At 38.8% G+C, this 17,021-nt stretch overlaps 1 protein-coding gene across 1 annotated transcript in view; it reads left to right on the top strand.

The window, feature by feature from the left end:
- Positions 1 to 1,376, top strand: part of SCFD1 (sec1 family domain containing 1) — a 45,528-nt gene extending 44,152 nt beyond the window's left edge. Inside the window, exon 24 of the mRNA XM_039705342.1 lies at positions 48 to 1,376. Coding sequence (XP_039561276.1) covers positions 48 to 71 — 24 coding nt within the window. The 3' untranslated portion in view covers positions 72 to 1,376. The remainder of the gene's footprint in view (positions 1 to 47) is intronic.
- The last annotated feature ends 15,645 nt before the right edge of the window (positions 1,377 to 17,021 follow it).

Raw genomic sequence — 17,021 nt, 5'->3', positions numbered from 1 at the left:
AAAGAATAAGATTAGCAATCTAATGACTTTTTTCTCTTCATGTTTAGCTGTCCCAACTTGGCCAGAAATAAAACTGAAACACCATTACCTGGATGGAAACGTGACAACAGAGAATTGTTACAACATTCAGATATCTTCATATCTTTGTCCTTATATTAAAACTTAAACCCATTTCATTAATATGATAACTTTTTAAAAAAATCTGTAATTAATACAGTGTATATCAGCATTTCAGAAATAAAACTTAAAACCTACTGTGTTTTTGGTGGAGGTCAGTTTCACTGTTATTGCATTTTTATTGCAGTACTAGCTATCGTATGTGACAGAACTGGCTGAAAAGTGTGGCATTTTCAAGTTCTTATATGTAAGTTTCTGATACAGTAAGCAAGGCAATAGCTCTGAGAAAAGGTCAAGTCTGTCTTTAGGAGTTATGTTCTTCTTGAAAGCCAGAATATCTTTATTTAACAAAATTCAAAAGAGCAGAACTGCCTTTCAGGACCACAGACAAAGAGCCTTAGTGTAAGAGAACTACTTCTAGTTCTTACCCTTTTATTTTACTGATGTCATTTGATTTGTGCAGTCTTTGCATTATGGTCGAAAGATGTACTGGAAGATACTTTCAGTACAAGTTTCTGGTACAGTAATTTAGCTTTTCTTTTAAGGTTAAGAGAAAATTGCTTGCCAGCATAGTCAGTTTCAAACTGTAAAACTGAAATCTTTAATAATTTTCTTCTGCACTTTTTATTGTAGCTGCTTTGACTGTTGTGTTTGGGAAGAACCCAAGTCATACTCTCAAAACAGCTCTTAACTTGTATCAGCACATATTTAAAATACAGTTTTTAACAATTCCATTAGGTAGGGGCAGTTTAGTAGTTCAAAGAATCCGGTAATGATAATTCTGGACAAATTATCATTGCTTACCAAAGAACATAACAAATTCTTTTTATAGGTGGAGGTCTCTATCTTTAGAAACCTCCTCTCTGGAAACAGCTACTGGTGAAGCAATAATATGAATTCAAAACAAGGCCTAACACACTCAAAAAGTGAAAATATTTCATGTGGGTTTATTAGCAAACTGTGAGAACTACTGGCTTACTGTAAAATTTTCAGTAGTGCTTTTTGCACTGTTTTTCAGTTTTGAATGTTAGTTTTGCACTAAACACAATGCCCTTTCTCCAACTTTATTGTTTTTCATAACATTTGTACAAGAAATGCAGTTGATCTGTTCCTTAAAACTATCACAAGAATAATATGCTTAATCTAGACCTTGTTATCAAAAAGTAATAATGTTATTTAATATCTTAAGTGTTGTAATCTACTCCACAATACTGCTATAAATTTCTAATTTTGCCGAGTCAATAAATATATTTACTATGGTGTTCATTGTAGTTATTGCATGTGAACACTGTCCCAGATTTCAATAAGCAAGGACTCACTGTCAAATGCAGTTTGTTATTCTAACTCCATATGTGTATACATATATGTGCTATATTTGTTAGCAAAGGCCAAAGTGTGTTAGGAAAAGAAGATTACATTTAAAGTGTTTATTGCTTCTTGTGGGAGTTTGTTCCAGGTGCTTGAAATAATCCCTCCTCAACTGTGCTTCCTGTGCAGAGAGTTTTAACCTTGCAGCTGACAACCAGCTCACAAAAAATCTGCCACTTGGTTTTCCTCCAGATCTTGGCACTGCTCACTCGAACGAGAAGCACTCCTAAACCCCAGCTTACAGAATTTGCTTTTTGTGTAAAGATAGAAGAATTTACTTTGGTGGCTACATTCAAAAATCTGTTTTCCATCTTTAGTGACTGGAGACAGGTTTCATTCGTGCCCAGCTTTATAACTGAATCTTCAGGTCTGCTGTGTGAGCAGGCTTTGGTCAGTCTGAGGTTCAAGTTTAAAAAAAAAAAAAAAATACAATTTTTGTACTTCAAACCTTCTCCTTCATCTCCAAAATAGTTTTCTGGTTTAGTTGTAGTAGTAGTCCTGAAGCTCTCTGTTACCTTTAAGTTGTGCATGTGCTGCTCTGTCCCTGTAACAGTGTGCATACCTCATGCTTCTTCCTTGCTAACATAACCTGAATTATGGCGTGCAAGTTTTTGTTACATGGCCCTTTTTCCCAAGTACCTCTGGATTTAGGAATGTAGAAGGTTGTACAAAAAGTCTCTGGTTAATCTAGAGGCAAACAATGTTAAAAATAAGCTCTGTCTTTGGTAAGCTGCTTCAATTTACAGCTGTCACAGTGCCCTTCATATCGTCAAAGGTCCCTTAAAGGCGTGTGCTTAAAGGAGAGGTTATCACTGGCTCAGTGAGTCTTTTAAGTAAAATTGCAGCATTCGTGTTGCTAATAAATATTTTAGGTGCTGCATGGAAGACCAGTGAGGTTTGGAACTTTTCTAGCCCCTTCTCTGTTGATAAAGCTCTGACAGGGCCAGCTGGTGAGGCAGCATCAACAGCAGTGCCAGCTTCTGGCACAGCAGCTCCAGCTTCCACATCTCAGGACAGGCAGTTCTTCATTGGTATCTACTTTCCCATTTAGGTAAACAAAGACAGCAGAATGATGAGTGTCAAGTGCTGTACCTGCTCTCAGGAAGAAAATTAGCAAATTAGCAGTCTGGTCTTCAGCTGTGGAAAAGTCACAGTCGATCTTTCAGGAACTATGGACAACTCTTATGGACAGTAGCACACACTTCAGAATTCATGCGCATTTTGAAATTATAGTCCTTTGCTTGCTTTCCTGTTTTAATATGAAGGTTTTTGAATATTTACATGGATATTTTGTGACTTAATGGTGAATTCAGTGAAAATTTTGTTTTTCAGAATTGGACACTAAAAAAGTAACAATAAAAAATTTGATCAGAATAAAGGAAAGAAGCTTCTGGAGACCAGCACTTCATTTAAATGGCCTTATTTGTATGATACTGTCTGATGCAAATCAGATAGAAATATTTCTTAGGCTAGAAGTAAATTTTGCTATTGATTGATGGTGTTTCCATCAATCTGAATGGAATATAAAATAGCAGGTTTTTCCCAAAAATCATAGGTTCTACAGAGAACAGCAACACTGCTATCAGTCACAGTTACAGAGCCAGCCCTGCTGTGCATGCACGGCTTCAGGACTGAAGCTGAACAAAGGGCAGCATTTCTCTTTCCACTTAAATTATATACTCCAAAATGGAATTGCTTAATGGTTAGTTCAGTGTGTTGGCTAGAGCAATCCTATGAGATTTAGGAGGTAAAAGGTTTATTGGAGGGTACATGGGAACTTATTCAAAACTACCACAACTGCATTCTTGAGATCTGAAATAAAAGGTTGGACTGGAACATCATATCCCTTGTTTTCTGACAGTGGAGACACCCACTCCCTCTCTTTGTTTGGATCATTCATTGGTTGTGACTCGTTGCTGACAGATGGCCCTGGCTCAGGGAAAGCCAAGCCTGGCCAGTGTTCTAGTGGTACGGAGAAGTTTGCCACAGTGTCAGTGAATTCTATGTAGCTTCAGAGATCAGAGAAGATGTAAATATTTCTTACTGTGAATCAGTAGATTAATTGACCCACTTCTGTTTCATTTGGAAGTGGCTTAGTAACCCTATTCTGTGCAGCAGTTGCAGTTGTGTTTAGCAACATTCAGATACATTCTGCTCCTTAATATGGTCATGTGTCACTGCCACACATACCATCCTTCACCAGCATACAAAAACCTGCATATTGAATCAACCAATGCATCATCTTTTTTTCTACAATTGTAAACTATTAGGCAGTTCAGTTGCTACTGGAATTTTAAATTCTAGTGATAAATTTGTATTTTTCCCTATATCTGCTCATGTCTTTCCCCTTATATAAACCAAGCAGCACCAGATTTTATATTCCTAAAATGTTATTCCAGCTCCTTCTCATAATTGCACAGGTTGACTTGCTTGATTTGGTAATGGAATAGTGTTCTTTATCCTGTGAAACCAGACTCATATGCCCAAAAGTCTCAGAACTATCCATTCCAGATCCTAGTTCAGTCTCCCCATCTTGTGTGCATTCCTATTTCTGGCAATATGAAAGGGATAGATCAAAGGCATACTGCTTGTCTCAGAACTATCCATTCCAGATTCTAGTTCAGTCTCCCCATCTCATGTGTGCATTCCTATTTCTGCCAATATGAAAGGGATAGATCAAAGGCATACTGCTTTCACAGAAAATTGGTTTTAGCACCTCAGCATAGACAGGTAATACAACTCATTTAATGCTCTGAATTCTTACTTGTATTATTCAGTAGCACAAAAATCAATGGATGAAAATTAATAGATGAAAATTGAGTCCTAGAAGGGGTATGTAGCTTTCCTTAACAATAATTGGTGTTGATTCTTTCAGTAATTTCTGACAGGAGTACAGTTCTCCGTAGTGTTTTCTACAGCTAAAACCATTCTCTCACCTTTTTCTCCTTCCCCAAATAAATTTTTATCTTCTCTTTATATATAGACTTTCCAAGGCTTTCAAATCCTACTGAAGATACAGTCTTAACAAATAATAGGATTGTTCCTATTTCATTTTGAAGAGTAAACTTACACAGGTCAGATCAAATAATTTATTGTGAGTTAGACTTAATTGAGCTGTTAAGTTTACTCCCTGAAATTATCTAGGACCATTTGCACATTTTGCTACAATGGCAAAGCTTCCTGGGCTCTTCCTGCATCTCTAAACCAGGGGAATAATTGCAATATGTTGTATAAGTTGCCAAATGACAATGGGAACTCTGTTCTGAAGTGTTTATTACATTCAGTCTCATATATATTCTCAGAAGACTTTTTAAACCATAAATCAACACATACATATTTTATCTGTTTCAAGTGCAAATATCTATGTTTGTTCACTTTTTCTGTACCACAATATGCACCATATGAAATAGACTGAATAAGGTCAACATTTTCTTCCATCTACAAATCCCTTGGGATCAGTGTCTTCCTACTTGGTTTGTTCATTTCTTTTATGCAGCATGTTCTCTGTGTCCTTACAAAGACACTCAGATGAGGTCACAAAACCAAAAAAAAATGAGGGGGAGAGGTGATGGCTTATAACACAAAACGTTTCACAGGCAAGGACACTTTTTTCATGCAGAGCTTGTGTAATAGTAAAGCTAATTGTTTTACCAATTTTTTGTTTCAGTTTTGTTAGCACTGAAATAAACCCTCTCTTTTTATATGTCGAGGTGAAACACAGGTGCTGCCATTTTTTCTTCAGATTCCCTTACCAGTATGTTCCACTCAGCTCGGAGGATGTCTTTTGCTTCATTTTCCTGGGATTGTTGACAGCTAAACTGCTGAACTCCAACTGGGATATAAATTCACACTTGAACTGGAACATGAGTCCATTCCCATAGATAACTAATCAGCCATGGGCCCCATTCAGATACTGTTTGAATTGGTAATTCACAAGGAAAGACACCTACTCCTAAATGTCATAGTCTGCTGCAGTACTGAGGATATTTTTTTCTTCCCGGGGAGAAAAGCTTTGGCTTTCACTCACTGGGATCATGCTTTGATGAGCTCTTTGAAAGCAAACAGTGTGAAAATAAACACTACAACAAAGGGAAGGTAACTATATAAATCTACCTTCTGTGGGATTTATAGCTCTGTCAGGCTGGAAAATAAATTGCCTTTATCGTACAAGAGATAAGTGATTGTTTGAAGAACAGGGAGGAAAAACCCTTGCACTATGCTGTGGGACTGTTCTGAAATGCTTACAGGGAAATTGTGCACACCTTCATTGACCAGATCACCAGCTTTCTGATGTTTCTGCAGATCACACTTCTCTCCAGGGCAGGCATCTGTCTGCCAACCTTGCTTTGCACAGGACAAGGAACAGTGCTGTTGTTACCAGCCCAGGGCTCTCAGGGAGGAGAATGGTGCCGTACTCCCTCCTCACTGGAAAAGATGAATTTGTGCCCCCTCAGGGCCCAGTATCAAAACAGGGGGACCTAAAAGAGATCACTCTTCTGCAGAGCCAGTTTAAGGGTTTTTTTTAATGGTAATACCGCTCACTTATTAGTTAGAATTAATTTTCTGTCTTTTTCTTATCTCTCCCTCTCAGTTCACTGCAATATCAATTATCAGAAGAACAGTCCATATACTGTTGGATTGGATCCTGCTTTGTCAAGCAGTCAGTGAAAACTTCATGAAATCTGATGTTTTGTAATCATGGCAGTCAAATCATGAACAAACAGTGATGCTTTCCAGATTGCTTTTCCTCTTTTAGGTGTCATTAGTAATTTGTTCTGCTATTGTCCTGGCCTGATCTCCCTGTGTGCAGTCTCTCTGTCTGGTCAGGATCTGGGCTTTAAGTGCCAAGCTCACCTGTATCCCAGCCAGGCTCCAGTGTCCCAGCAGAGACAAGGATTTAGCCTCAAAATACTTGTAGTGATACCTCAGAGGAAACAACTAGTTCCCTTCCCAAACCCACAGAAATATTTGTACAGCTAAAGTTCCTGAAGCAAAAACACATCACATTTAGAAGAATCCTTTGGCACAACATGACCTTGCTTTCTGTTACCTATTTCGAATAAACACACATTTTGGGAACAAAAACAGTGCTAAGAAAATAAGTACAACTCTGGCTACAGAAAGGATGAGATGTGGACTGCATTCTTTGGAAATTTTCACAGTAAGATATTAAGGACAAATGTCTCTATAATTTAGTTAATATGCCATATTTTGAAGCTCATATATATATATTTTTCTACAATGGCAATAGAAAATCTAATGGACCTTTAAGTGTATTCACTTAAGACAATTTTCATTGTACAGTGTGATAAAGATTGGTAACTGAAGCAGTTTCAGCCTGTCATATAGAAGGAATATGGAGAAAGAGGCAATTCCCAGGGCATCCAGGTGCAGAGATCATGCAGGCAGCAGCGTGTGAAAAGGGAGGGATCATAAAAAGACTCCAGCACAAGTCCAAAGGGGAGATTCTCCCCTGTAATGAAAGTAAAGGAGAGAGAGTAATCCTACCAGTCAGCAAACATACAGAGACACTACACAGGCTCCCATGCCCTTCCCACAGCAGCCATGAGCAGAAGACCATGGAATAAGAGTGGGCTGCATCCCAGGGGTGGTCCCAGGACAGAGACCTGCTCTCTCCCTTCCTTCTCTCTCCTTCACAGGAAGACGGCCAGGGGAAGAGCAAAGCACTAAGTCACGATCCTCAATTGACCACGTATGGTTGGTAACATCAGTCACCAAACAGAGCCAGGAGGGAAACTCCAGCATCTAAAATGACACCCTGCTGAGCCAGGTGTGAGAGCGGATCCATGCTGGCATTCTTCACTAGAAGAATCAGTACCCAAGGAACCAGGGAATAAATTCACATATTTAGGCACAGTAGCGAATACCAGGAAAAGAATGCCACCTATGCAAAGAGTATTTATTGTCAAGATAAAAGCACAAAGAAAATGCAGTTCAAGTGACTACAGGTGCCTCTGAAATCTTGCACATTCTTTGGTGCCACAGCTCCAGTTCCACCCTATAAAAATTTGTGAGTATACAAAATAAAGGTGGAGACAAAAAACATGAGGTTGATCCTACAGTTGTTTTATTGGAAATCCAGACTGAAAAGGAAACAAAATCTCAACCACATCCACATATCAAAGTTGGATATAAACTAAGGCCATCTTTTGCTACAAATACCGCTACAGCTATTTTGAAAGAAAGCACACGATAACATCAGTTTATGCCATTGGACTGCCTTGCAATGCACACAATCAGATTCAAGTCTTTTGAAGAGACTGGTTCTACAAGGATACACAACTCTGTGAGGATCAAATTCTTGTAAAATAGTGAAAGACCACAAGGCAAGGAATATTTAACTGCTGCATCTTATGCTGCTTTGTGTGTTCTGTTGTTCATCCCCAAATTCATCGAAACTCATAAAGAACATCAATACTTTATGCACTATAATGGCAGACGTGCAATATATATTTCCACACACAAATTTCATTATTAAATACAAAACATGGCTCTAAGAATCTTAACATTTTCCATATCACAGTTATAATTAGATGAATGTGTTGTCTTCCTTATGAAGTGCTTTTATTTCATTACATATTTGAAAGATCCCCACATCTAAATTTAAGAAGTCGGCAGTCAGTTGTTTTGAAACAGGAAGAGTTGACACGATTATGTGAATTAAAGTAAAATTATTACTCATCAAATTACATCAAGTTATTTTGCTTGCTATTTACTTTAAACCTGACTGGTAGGTCAGTATTATGGGCTATACTTTAAAGGGAATGCAGTTAACTTGAAATTGATTTTTTTATTATTATTTTAATAAAAGTGTTTTTCATAACTCAGTGTTCCTTTCTTCTTTCCCCACTGTGATCAAAATGTAACTGTCTGAAAGTTCATCTGGCAGAGGAAATGTTGTTTTCAGTTTGCCTACAGATAGTCATACTAGGGCTCATAGCAGATGCTTTTGTAGGCAGTCTTTAAACTTTGCCATTTCAGAGGCAAGCACTCTTGATCAAAGGATGAATAAAAAGAAAGGTCTCAGGAGATTCCTTCTCGGCCGACTACCTCCAAAGGGTCCTCTCGGGTTATGAGCTCTCTGAATCCCAAAGCTACCTATAGTTTCTATTTTTATCTTCTAAATTTCCAGACCTGTAGACCTAAAAGCAACTACCAGTCTTCCTTGTAGATTAAGCACACTTCATCTTGTTTCACACGCTGCCTTTGAGGAAAGAGGGAAGGGGAACCATGGAGGGAAGCCAGTGCTGTAGCGTAAATACCCAGCTGATCTGGACATCTCCCCACAGGACAGCGCTGTCCCATGGACCACAAAAGGGTTTATGTTTGTAGGAAGAATGCATGTTACTTGTTTTGAGAGCTGTGGATGCAGAACAGAACCCAAAGAGCAGCAAACATTTCGCGTGACGGTGCAAAGGGAAAATGCACCACAGCCACCCGTGTGAACACTGCCCTTTCCAGGCAGTGAGGCAGCAGCACGGGGACAACAGGGAATGGGAGCGAAGGAGGGAGCCGTATGCACGGTGGGAAAGAAACATCCAAGAGGAGTAAACAGCCCCTATTTGAGTTAGAATAGCTCTTAACTGGAAACTCTAAGAGAAAAGATGTAAAAGAAAGAACTGGCACGCACGCCTACAGAATTATCCTTGTAGAAGGAAAGTTTTTCCTTCAAGAGAAAAGGGCCCTATTTTACTGAAATGAAATACTGGCTACTTAATAGGACTTAACAAAAAAAGAAAAAAGGATCTGAGAACAATGTATCTATTATAACCTTGTTTTCCAGCAGATGTTTTGAGGTGACACAGAACAGTTTAGTGGCTGGGTGTTCTGTTTTAAAGACCATGCTGTGAGTCGTTCCGGAACAGAGCTATTTTGGCTATACAGGGCTTTTAAATTACCATTTTGAAAGTGTACTTAAGCTAGTAAGCTATGTGTAGCTAAAGACTTTTGTTTGAGGAACAGGGGCAGGAGACCAAGAAAGGTACCTCCAAAAGGAAAATGGCCTTTATCAAATCAGAGTGCACAAAAAATACTAATCTTATCTGGTTTTTGACACATCACTCTGCAGCCTCAGTAAAATAGCATATTTTACTTGAATTCAAAACTAACACTTCTAGCACGTAGAAAAAGAGCTTTTGCCTTGCAAAAATATTTTTGCAGCAATCAGGTGTCTGAATGCACTTCCCAAAGAATGAGCACATGAAGAGAATAATGATGCTATAAACTATGTCTGACCTTTAAACAGCTCTCATTTTGAAACAGGCCTTCACTGAAGAAATTGCACTATTCACAATGAAAAAAATTAAGCAAGGTTGTTCAGCATGAACTTACCTTCCAGAAGTTTGAATAAATGAACTGCTATCTAAGTAGAAAGAAATTTGAGAAATTCCCCCATCTCATTAGCTCTTCCTGTGTGATAGAGGCCTGGGTCTGATTGCAGGGCCAATCTGCAGGTACCTGCACACTGCTCAGATTGTGGGCACTTGGTGTCCAAGTCCTACCCAGAGCTTCTGCAGGTTTGTGGGCAAGAAAAGCACTTTATTTGACTCCTCAGAGCCCACCACAAATGTATTGTTGACAAGCCTCTCTTCTTGACTGACAACTTTCACATAAATTGGATTGAACTATTTTCAGAGCTGTTGTTCCCCATCACTGCCCAAGAAACCTTGTTTTGATGCTGTTCCACCATCAATAATTTTACATGAAAAAATTAAAATAACATAACTTTAAATTTCTCTACAGCACCAGCAGCAGTAAAATATTCAAATACATATGCTATAATTTAAAATGAGGATATGTGTTTATGGAAAAAAAATTTATTACGGCCAGCAGTTTACTATTGTACTATTACTTCTGTATACAGCAACCACTTGGAAAAGAGCACTTTCTTTTAGAGATAAAAAACACACAAGCTGTTTAATGTTCAAGCAGTGCCTTTATGAAAAGACACCTATCCAGGAGCTGTAGAGCTGCCTCTGAAGACACTCAGTTTATCCCAAGTCCTGAGTTAATGCCATGAGCTTTTGAATGCATCATGTTTCTAATAAGTCCAAACATTTGAGAATAATCAGCTGAGCTAAATCTACTTAAAATCCCAGAAACTGCAACCACAATGCAAGTCACAGGAGAAAGACAGTTTTCCATAGTTCCTGTCTGAGGGGTGAAGCAGTCCTGACACAAACAGGACATTGTCGAGCTGTGTGTGCCCAGGAGGTGTCCGTGCTCCTGAGGAAGCTCCTCTTCCAGCAGCCTCTTTGGTAAGCACCAGCATGCACTGCAACAAGCTGACACACACACCAGCCACCATATTCTGCCATGAAGTCAGTCAGAAACTATACAAATGCTTAAATTATTGCACCTATTAAAACCTCTGATTGTCAGCTTAATTGTTGCCATCAATAACAAAGAAATTACAGACACCACCACTACCAAACAAAACACCAAAATATTGGTATATATGCAAAGAGTTCACTAAGAAAATTTTAACAACCTTAAATGCTTAGCAATAGCAAAGAGGACTTAAAACTGTTTTCAGCCAAGTCTGTTGCACGTTTGTGTTCATTGTTCCCAGGTATCATGTATCCTAGAGGCTTGTGAGTTGAGAGGCATTTGCAAATTACTTTGATTTTACTAAAACATGCACATGCTTTATATAAAATCATATTATTCAAAAGGGTTCATTATTATCTTAATTCTATTGCAAGTGAAGTCAGAACAACACAGGAAACAGCAGCAGCTATATTATAGAGATCAGGCATCCATCCAGTCCTGCACCTCCAGCAATCCTGCCCTTAATTAAAGTTAGGATAACACTCACAAATTCTAAATCAGAAGATAAAGGTTCACAGTCTAGACTGAAAACTAATAATCAAAAACAACACATGGAAAAAAATTATTTGACATTTCTACAGAATTTCCAGAATTTCTTAATACTGTACTACCCATGGCTTTGTTCATGAGCCTTTCAGAGCCTTTTACATATGTGGAAACTGTTCTATCAACAAAGTCATTTTAACCACAACTGCTTAACCATTATCAGTGAAAGGAGATCCACTCAACACTGCTAACAGTTGCCAATGCTAACAGATTAGGCCAATGTACTCATCTGGAAGTCCCATATTGAGCTATTTTGGAGATACAATGAGCCAAAACAGAAAGTGTTCAAGCAGTGAGTTAATCTTACTTCTCAGAGGTAGGAAAATTTCCCAAATGCCTTTTCTAATTTTCCTCAATATTCATAAAATAAAATGACCCTTAGTGAAAGTTTACAGATGTAACAAATTAATTATTTTGGTAACAGCGAAGTCAGTGAATTTGACAAGTGAAAAGATATTTTTAAACATGCAAGTAAAGTTAGTCCCTGAAAAGTGAATGTGGAATAAAAACAAAAGAAAATTTATTTATAAGCATAAAACACTAACCACAGAAATTTTCCATACCTACTACCCCAAAGCACGGAGAGAGTAAATAAGATTAATTTCTTGGCAGGTAAGCAAGTAGAAATTTTACAAGAATCAGATACTCTCTCCTTCTAATTAGCCAAGACCTTGAGTTTACTGAAAATTCAGGCTGGGTAAAAGGGAAAAATGAAAGGACCTTAAGTTTCAAGTGAGGAAACTGATCTCTTCTCTTCCAGAGGCTTTTGGCCTCTGACTTTTTTGCCCCTCCACCTCCCTCCCAGTGGCAAGGAAGATTAAGCCCAAAGTACAGAACAAATAATCACAGAGATGACAAAACAGGAAAGGTAAAAGGTGGGCAGAACAAATCTGAGAAGAAATTCACATGGAGGAAAAAATATTTGGGCTCTAAAGAAAAGAAGGAATTGTTTAACTAATGGGCATCAGGAAAGAGCCTCTCCATAACACCTGACAAAGAGATGTTAAATTTAAATCATGCTTAAAATAAAGCAAAAGTTTTCTGGGGACTGAGTCAGGGGAAAAAACCTAGTTACTAGATGCTGGGCATACCAGGTAGCATTCTCAAATTTCATTTGAAAATATCAATAGTATTTATTAAAGTATTTATTCTATTTCAAATAGTATTTATTACAGTAAAGAGGGAATCTTGCTCAACATTTGCCGGAGGAACAGTTACTATTGAGACGGTCAGGTGAGAAGTATTCTTCAAAATTTGCTTGAACATTATCAAGTTTATTAATAATCTAACAATAATGATCTTGGATCAATATAATTTAAAAATAAAATCAGTCAATGAGAAATAAAACAGAAATCAAATAAATAAACAGCTCAGTGAAATAAGGATAATTTTCCTGAATAAGGATAGATTTTCCTAAAAGATGACGGTTTTAAAATACCCCTTTTTTTTCTGGCTGCTCATTAATTTGGAATTACCCACATCTGTGTGAATCAACGCATATCAGTAACCAAGAGCAACCATGAAACCACAGCTGAAATGTAATGAGTAGATGTGTTTCATTACCTCCCTAACAAAGCCAGGCTGCCAGGCACGGGGACATCCTCGAGCCTGTCTGTGAGAGTGTGTTATCTCTCCACAGGGGTTCTCCTTCCCAGAACAGCCAGAGGATGAGCAACACCAGGCATAAGAAACTGAGTTTTCCCACACCAACATTTTTAGCATTCCCAGCATCAAGGTCACTTTGAGAGAAACTACTCCCTTCTCCTCCTCTTATGGTTTTAACACTTTCATCCCAACAACATCCTAAAATTGCTCTATTTTCTGTTAAGGCTTAATTAGCATAACAATGGCAGTGAATTTTTAATAGCACTCACAGTGAACATTGCAGCCACTGTTGGTGAAGCTACGTGACATCATAAGAGATATTTTAAAAAACCCTTTACTTACACAAATGTATTGTCTTTGATCCTAAATTGCTTCTATGAGCTAGCTATGAGGTTGATAAGCACACTGGGGAAGATAGGAGAAGAAAAGGGGATTTGCATGACAACCCTTCCAGTGCTGTCAGGGAGTAGTACTGGTGTGAATATACATCTTAATACACAGGAAAATCCAATGTTTCCACACTGCTTCAGTTTCCAGATAAACCCTCTTGATGATGTTACTCAACATACCCTGCAAAGTGCTGTCTTTTTTCTTCAAGTTTGTTTGCAGTTTTTCTTCTGTCTGATTTAACACCAAAACCACTGGTCATATGCACATCAAGGCATTGCCAAGGATTCACCTTTTGCTACATTCTACATTGATTCCTTTTCTACAGCTGACAGCCACTCAGAAGATGGCTGGTGACAACCAGGACTTAGGCCCTGCAAATCAATCTTTCTGGAAAAAAAGGCAGAGCTGAGCGGATTTATGCAGGGCCAGACTATCTGCAATCAGTGTCCAGGGTTAAAGAGAGGCTGATGATCCTGCCCTCCAGACCATCGATCGCTTGGAGCCCTTTGCTCTCCATGTGTCAGCAGCTCTGAGGGATGCTATTCACGCCCTAGTAACCACCTGCAACAATACCAGAATGCAGCAAATACAAAGGAGTGTCTGGAAAACTGGGAGTCTTAGTCCCTTACACCTCCCTGCTGTGGTCACAGGCCACAGAAGAGGCAGGAAAGGCGACGTCAAGCAAGGCTTTGTTGCTAAAATAAGGAGTTGTGGGACCGCTTGCGCACTGTGGAGCACTTCCATCAGCACTGAAAGGCTTTCCAAGAAGGGTATAACCTAATCCAAATCACTTTCCTCAAAAACTGGCACATTCTTCAGAGCACATACCCAAACCCAGCAGACTTCAGGGCTACCTCGACAGTAACTAGAGTCGATCTGGTGACAGAGTACTCTGGAGATCCCGCCAGAAGAAAATCTCAGCGCTGAAGATCAGAAAGGACTTTGGCTTGGAACTCTGAAAACTGTAACTTTTATTTTTCTTCTCCCTCACTCCCACTGGTCTTGGATTGATATTACATCCTTATCTTTCTTACTCAAACAGAATTATTAACTCTATTAAATATACTATGTAAATAGTTTGATGAAGGATGTAATTGCAGTAAAATGCAATAAATAACTAACAATATCATAGCATATCTCAGACTGATCTCATGGAAACTTAAACAAACATGTCTTTGACTGGCTTGCACAAACAATTAAACCTGTCTTAAAGTATGGTCTTTCTAACCTTTTCATTTTTATTTCAATATAATCACTTTCAAATAGGAAGTTCTTTGGAAGAGTGGCTCGATAGTATTTTGGCTGACACCATGAAATCTGGTGAGGATGACACTTGATGTTGAAAAGGAGCAGATAGGCCAAAGGTGAAGCTGACTGATCACAGCTGGGTTGTGTATTTGTGATGCAGATGTTATGCTTCTGCTTGGTGAAGACTTACTCCTGTATAGCTCTCCTCCTCCCCTCCAGTCCATCCAAGCAGCCTCTGCTGTGCCATCTCTGCCAACCCTGAGCAGCTCCCAGCAGAGCTCTCGTGCACGTGGAGATCACCAGAGGTGCATTACAGCTATGGGAGCAGCCATCCTGAGAAGTCAGGAATGTGGTTTTCATGGGTTTATAGCAAGATTTCTGCTAGGATCTGAAGAGCAATGGACGTGTTCTCACAGGAGGATATACAGCACAGATTGGTCATTTTTCCTTGTTTATGATGACACACCTTTGCCACACAGAAAATGCCTTTACGGTAAATTCCCTTTACCAACACTCACTCCTGCCTGTAGCTGGTTTAAAGACAGCCCACCCAACACACTCACTATTTCTTATTCTTCCCTAGCACTTCTCTCACACTTGTAAATGTGCTGGTGAAATTCTAATTTATTTTACAAGCCTAGGAAACATAATAAAAAATAGTTGAAGATTAACTGCTAGGTAAATTCTCCAAAACTGGTGCAGTTCTAATAAAATAATTTTAATCTTTTAATCTTCAACATAGCCCAAAATGTTTCTTGGATCCTTCCCAACTATCTCAAAAAAAAAAGAAGCCCAGTTACAGTCTGTTCTTATTTACAAGCACCCATGTTTCCGGTGTTATTTATTTACTCCTGTCTTCCCAGGTATCACAGCCCAGATGCTTTTTTCACATAGAGAAGACTGTCGTCAATAATTCCAGCTATTATTTAGTTGACATGCTAAATTGTCACTAGAAATAAAGCTTTATGTAAGAGAATATTTCCCAGGAAACTACACTAACAATTTGCCAATTGAAACCAGCAAAACAAGTGACTGAAACAAAGTTAAGCTTTGATCTCATAACTTTTCCCACTACTCTTTTCTTCCAGTCCTCCTTATTATCCTGCCACGTTACTTCTTCTCAACCCTTTTTCTAAAATGCTTTAGTGTGTTTTTTCTAAGCACACAATTTCTAGCTTCCATGGACTGTAGCCTTTTGAATGAATCAGATTAGCTATGGAAATTTTTAAGTACCAGAAGACCTGAACACTCAGATAAATGGTTCTGTCAGTCATGAATATCAGTTTTCCCAGTTGTAATATATGGGTTTTCACCCAAGCTTATGAATGCTGTAAAACCACCATAAAAATAGTATTTTTTTTCTACAATACCTACCTATTTTTATCCACAACATCTATCTTTATCTGCCAAAATTAACTGCCCATTTCCCTATGAATGTTACATAATTAAAATAGAAATGGCATGAAAGAATACTACAGCTTTTCATTCTGTGGCCCAACTGGAAAAAAAAAATAACAAGTATCACTTACATTTATTTATTCTAGGTATAGAGTTTCACTGAAATACAACAAAATATACAACATGTTCTCTTACTTGACTGCATGTTTTACATCTTCTGCTTGCATAAAAAAGTGTATTTGGAATGACTAAATGTCAACAGATGTAGTGCAACGTGATACAACACAAGTAAAACACACATCTACTTGCTCTGGGTGTTTATATCCAAATCTTCAGAATGTCCTTAGATACAGCAATTGTTTCAACAGAGATTTAGTGGGGAAAAAAAAAAAAAAGTCATTTGAGACACAAAGATTTAGTTTAAGGCTAGAGATTTTCACTCATTTGAAAAGGAAAAGTAACTAATTAGCCAAACTCCAGAAGGGGTTATGGAACAAGCTAGCAAACAAATGGGCTCCTCAGCTGGAGTAAATGGCTGCATTTATGTCAGCCTCAAGGAGCCGTGTGCCCTGAAATCATGCACTGACCTGGCTGCTGGGCAAGGAGCAGCCGTGGCGTTGGTACACTGATGGTGGGATGGACTGAAGAAAGGAACAAGGGACATCCCAAGCTGCCCAGAGGCGGAGGTGAGGGGGGATACAATGACATCACCCAGGTCTCTGGGTCACCACCGTGCTGCAGCTGGTGCTGGCTGTGTCTGCAGGGTGAGCAGCTGTGCCTCAGGGCACCCCTCACTCCTTGCCTTGGGTGCACGGGCTGGGGGCACGGCCCAGCATTAGGGCACGTGGGTTTCCACAGTCCTGGCCCACTGGAAATCCAGAGGAGCTACTAGGGAGAATTTTATCTTCCTCCATGATTATGTGCTTCTGATTCCTTCTGCAGGAAAACAGAATTTGTGATAGGATAGTGCACACCTCCACAATTTGCCAGTGACACAG

This window comes from Passer montanus, unplaced genomic scaffold (genome assembly GCF_014805655.1).
Source record: "Passer montanus isolate IOZ18808 unplaced genomic scaffold, ASM1480565v1 scaffold18, whole genome shotgun sequence".
In the NCBI taxonomy this organism is placed as follows: Eukaryota; Metazoa; Chordata; class Aves; order Passeriformes; family Passeridae; genus Passer; species Passer montanus.
The sequence above is the reverse complement of the archived record's forward strand: the minus strand, read 5'-3'. Positions and strand labels throughout refer to the sequence as shown.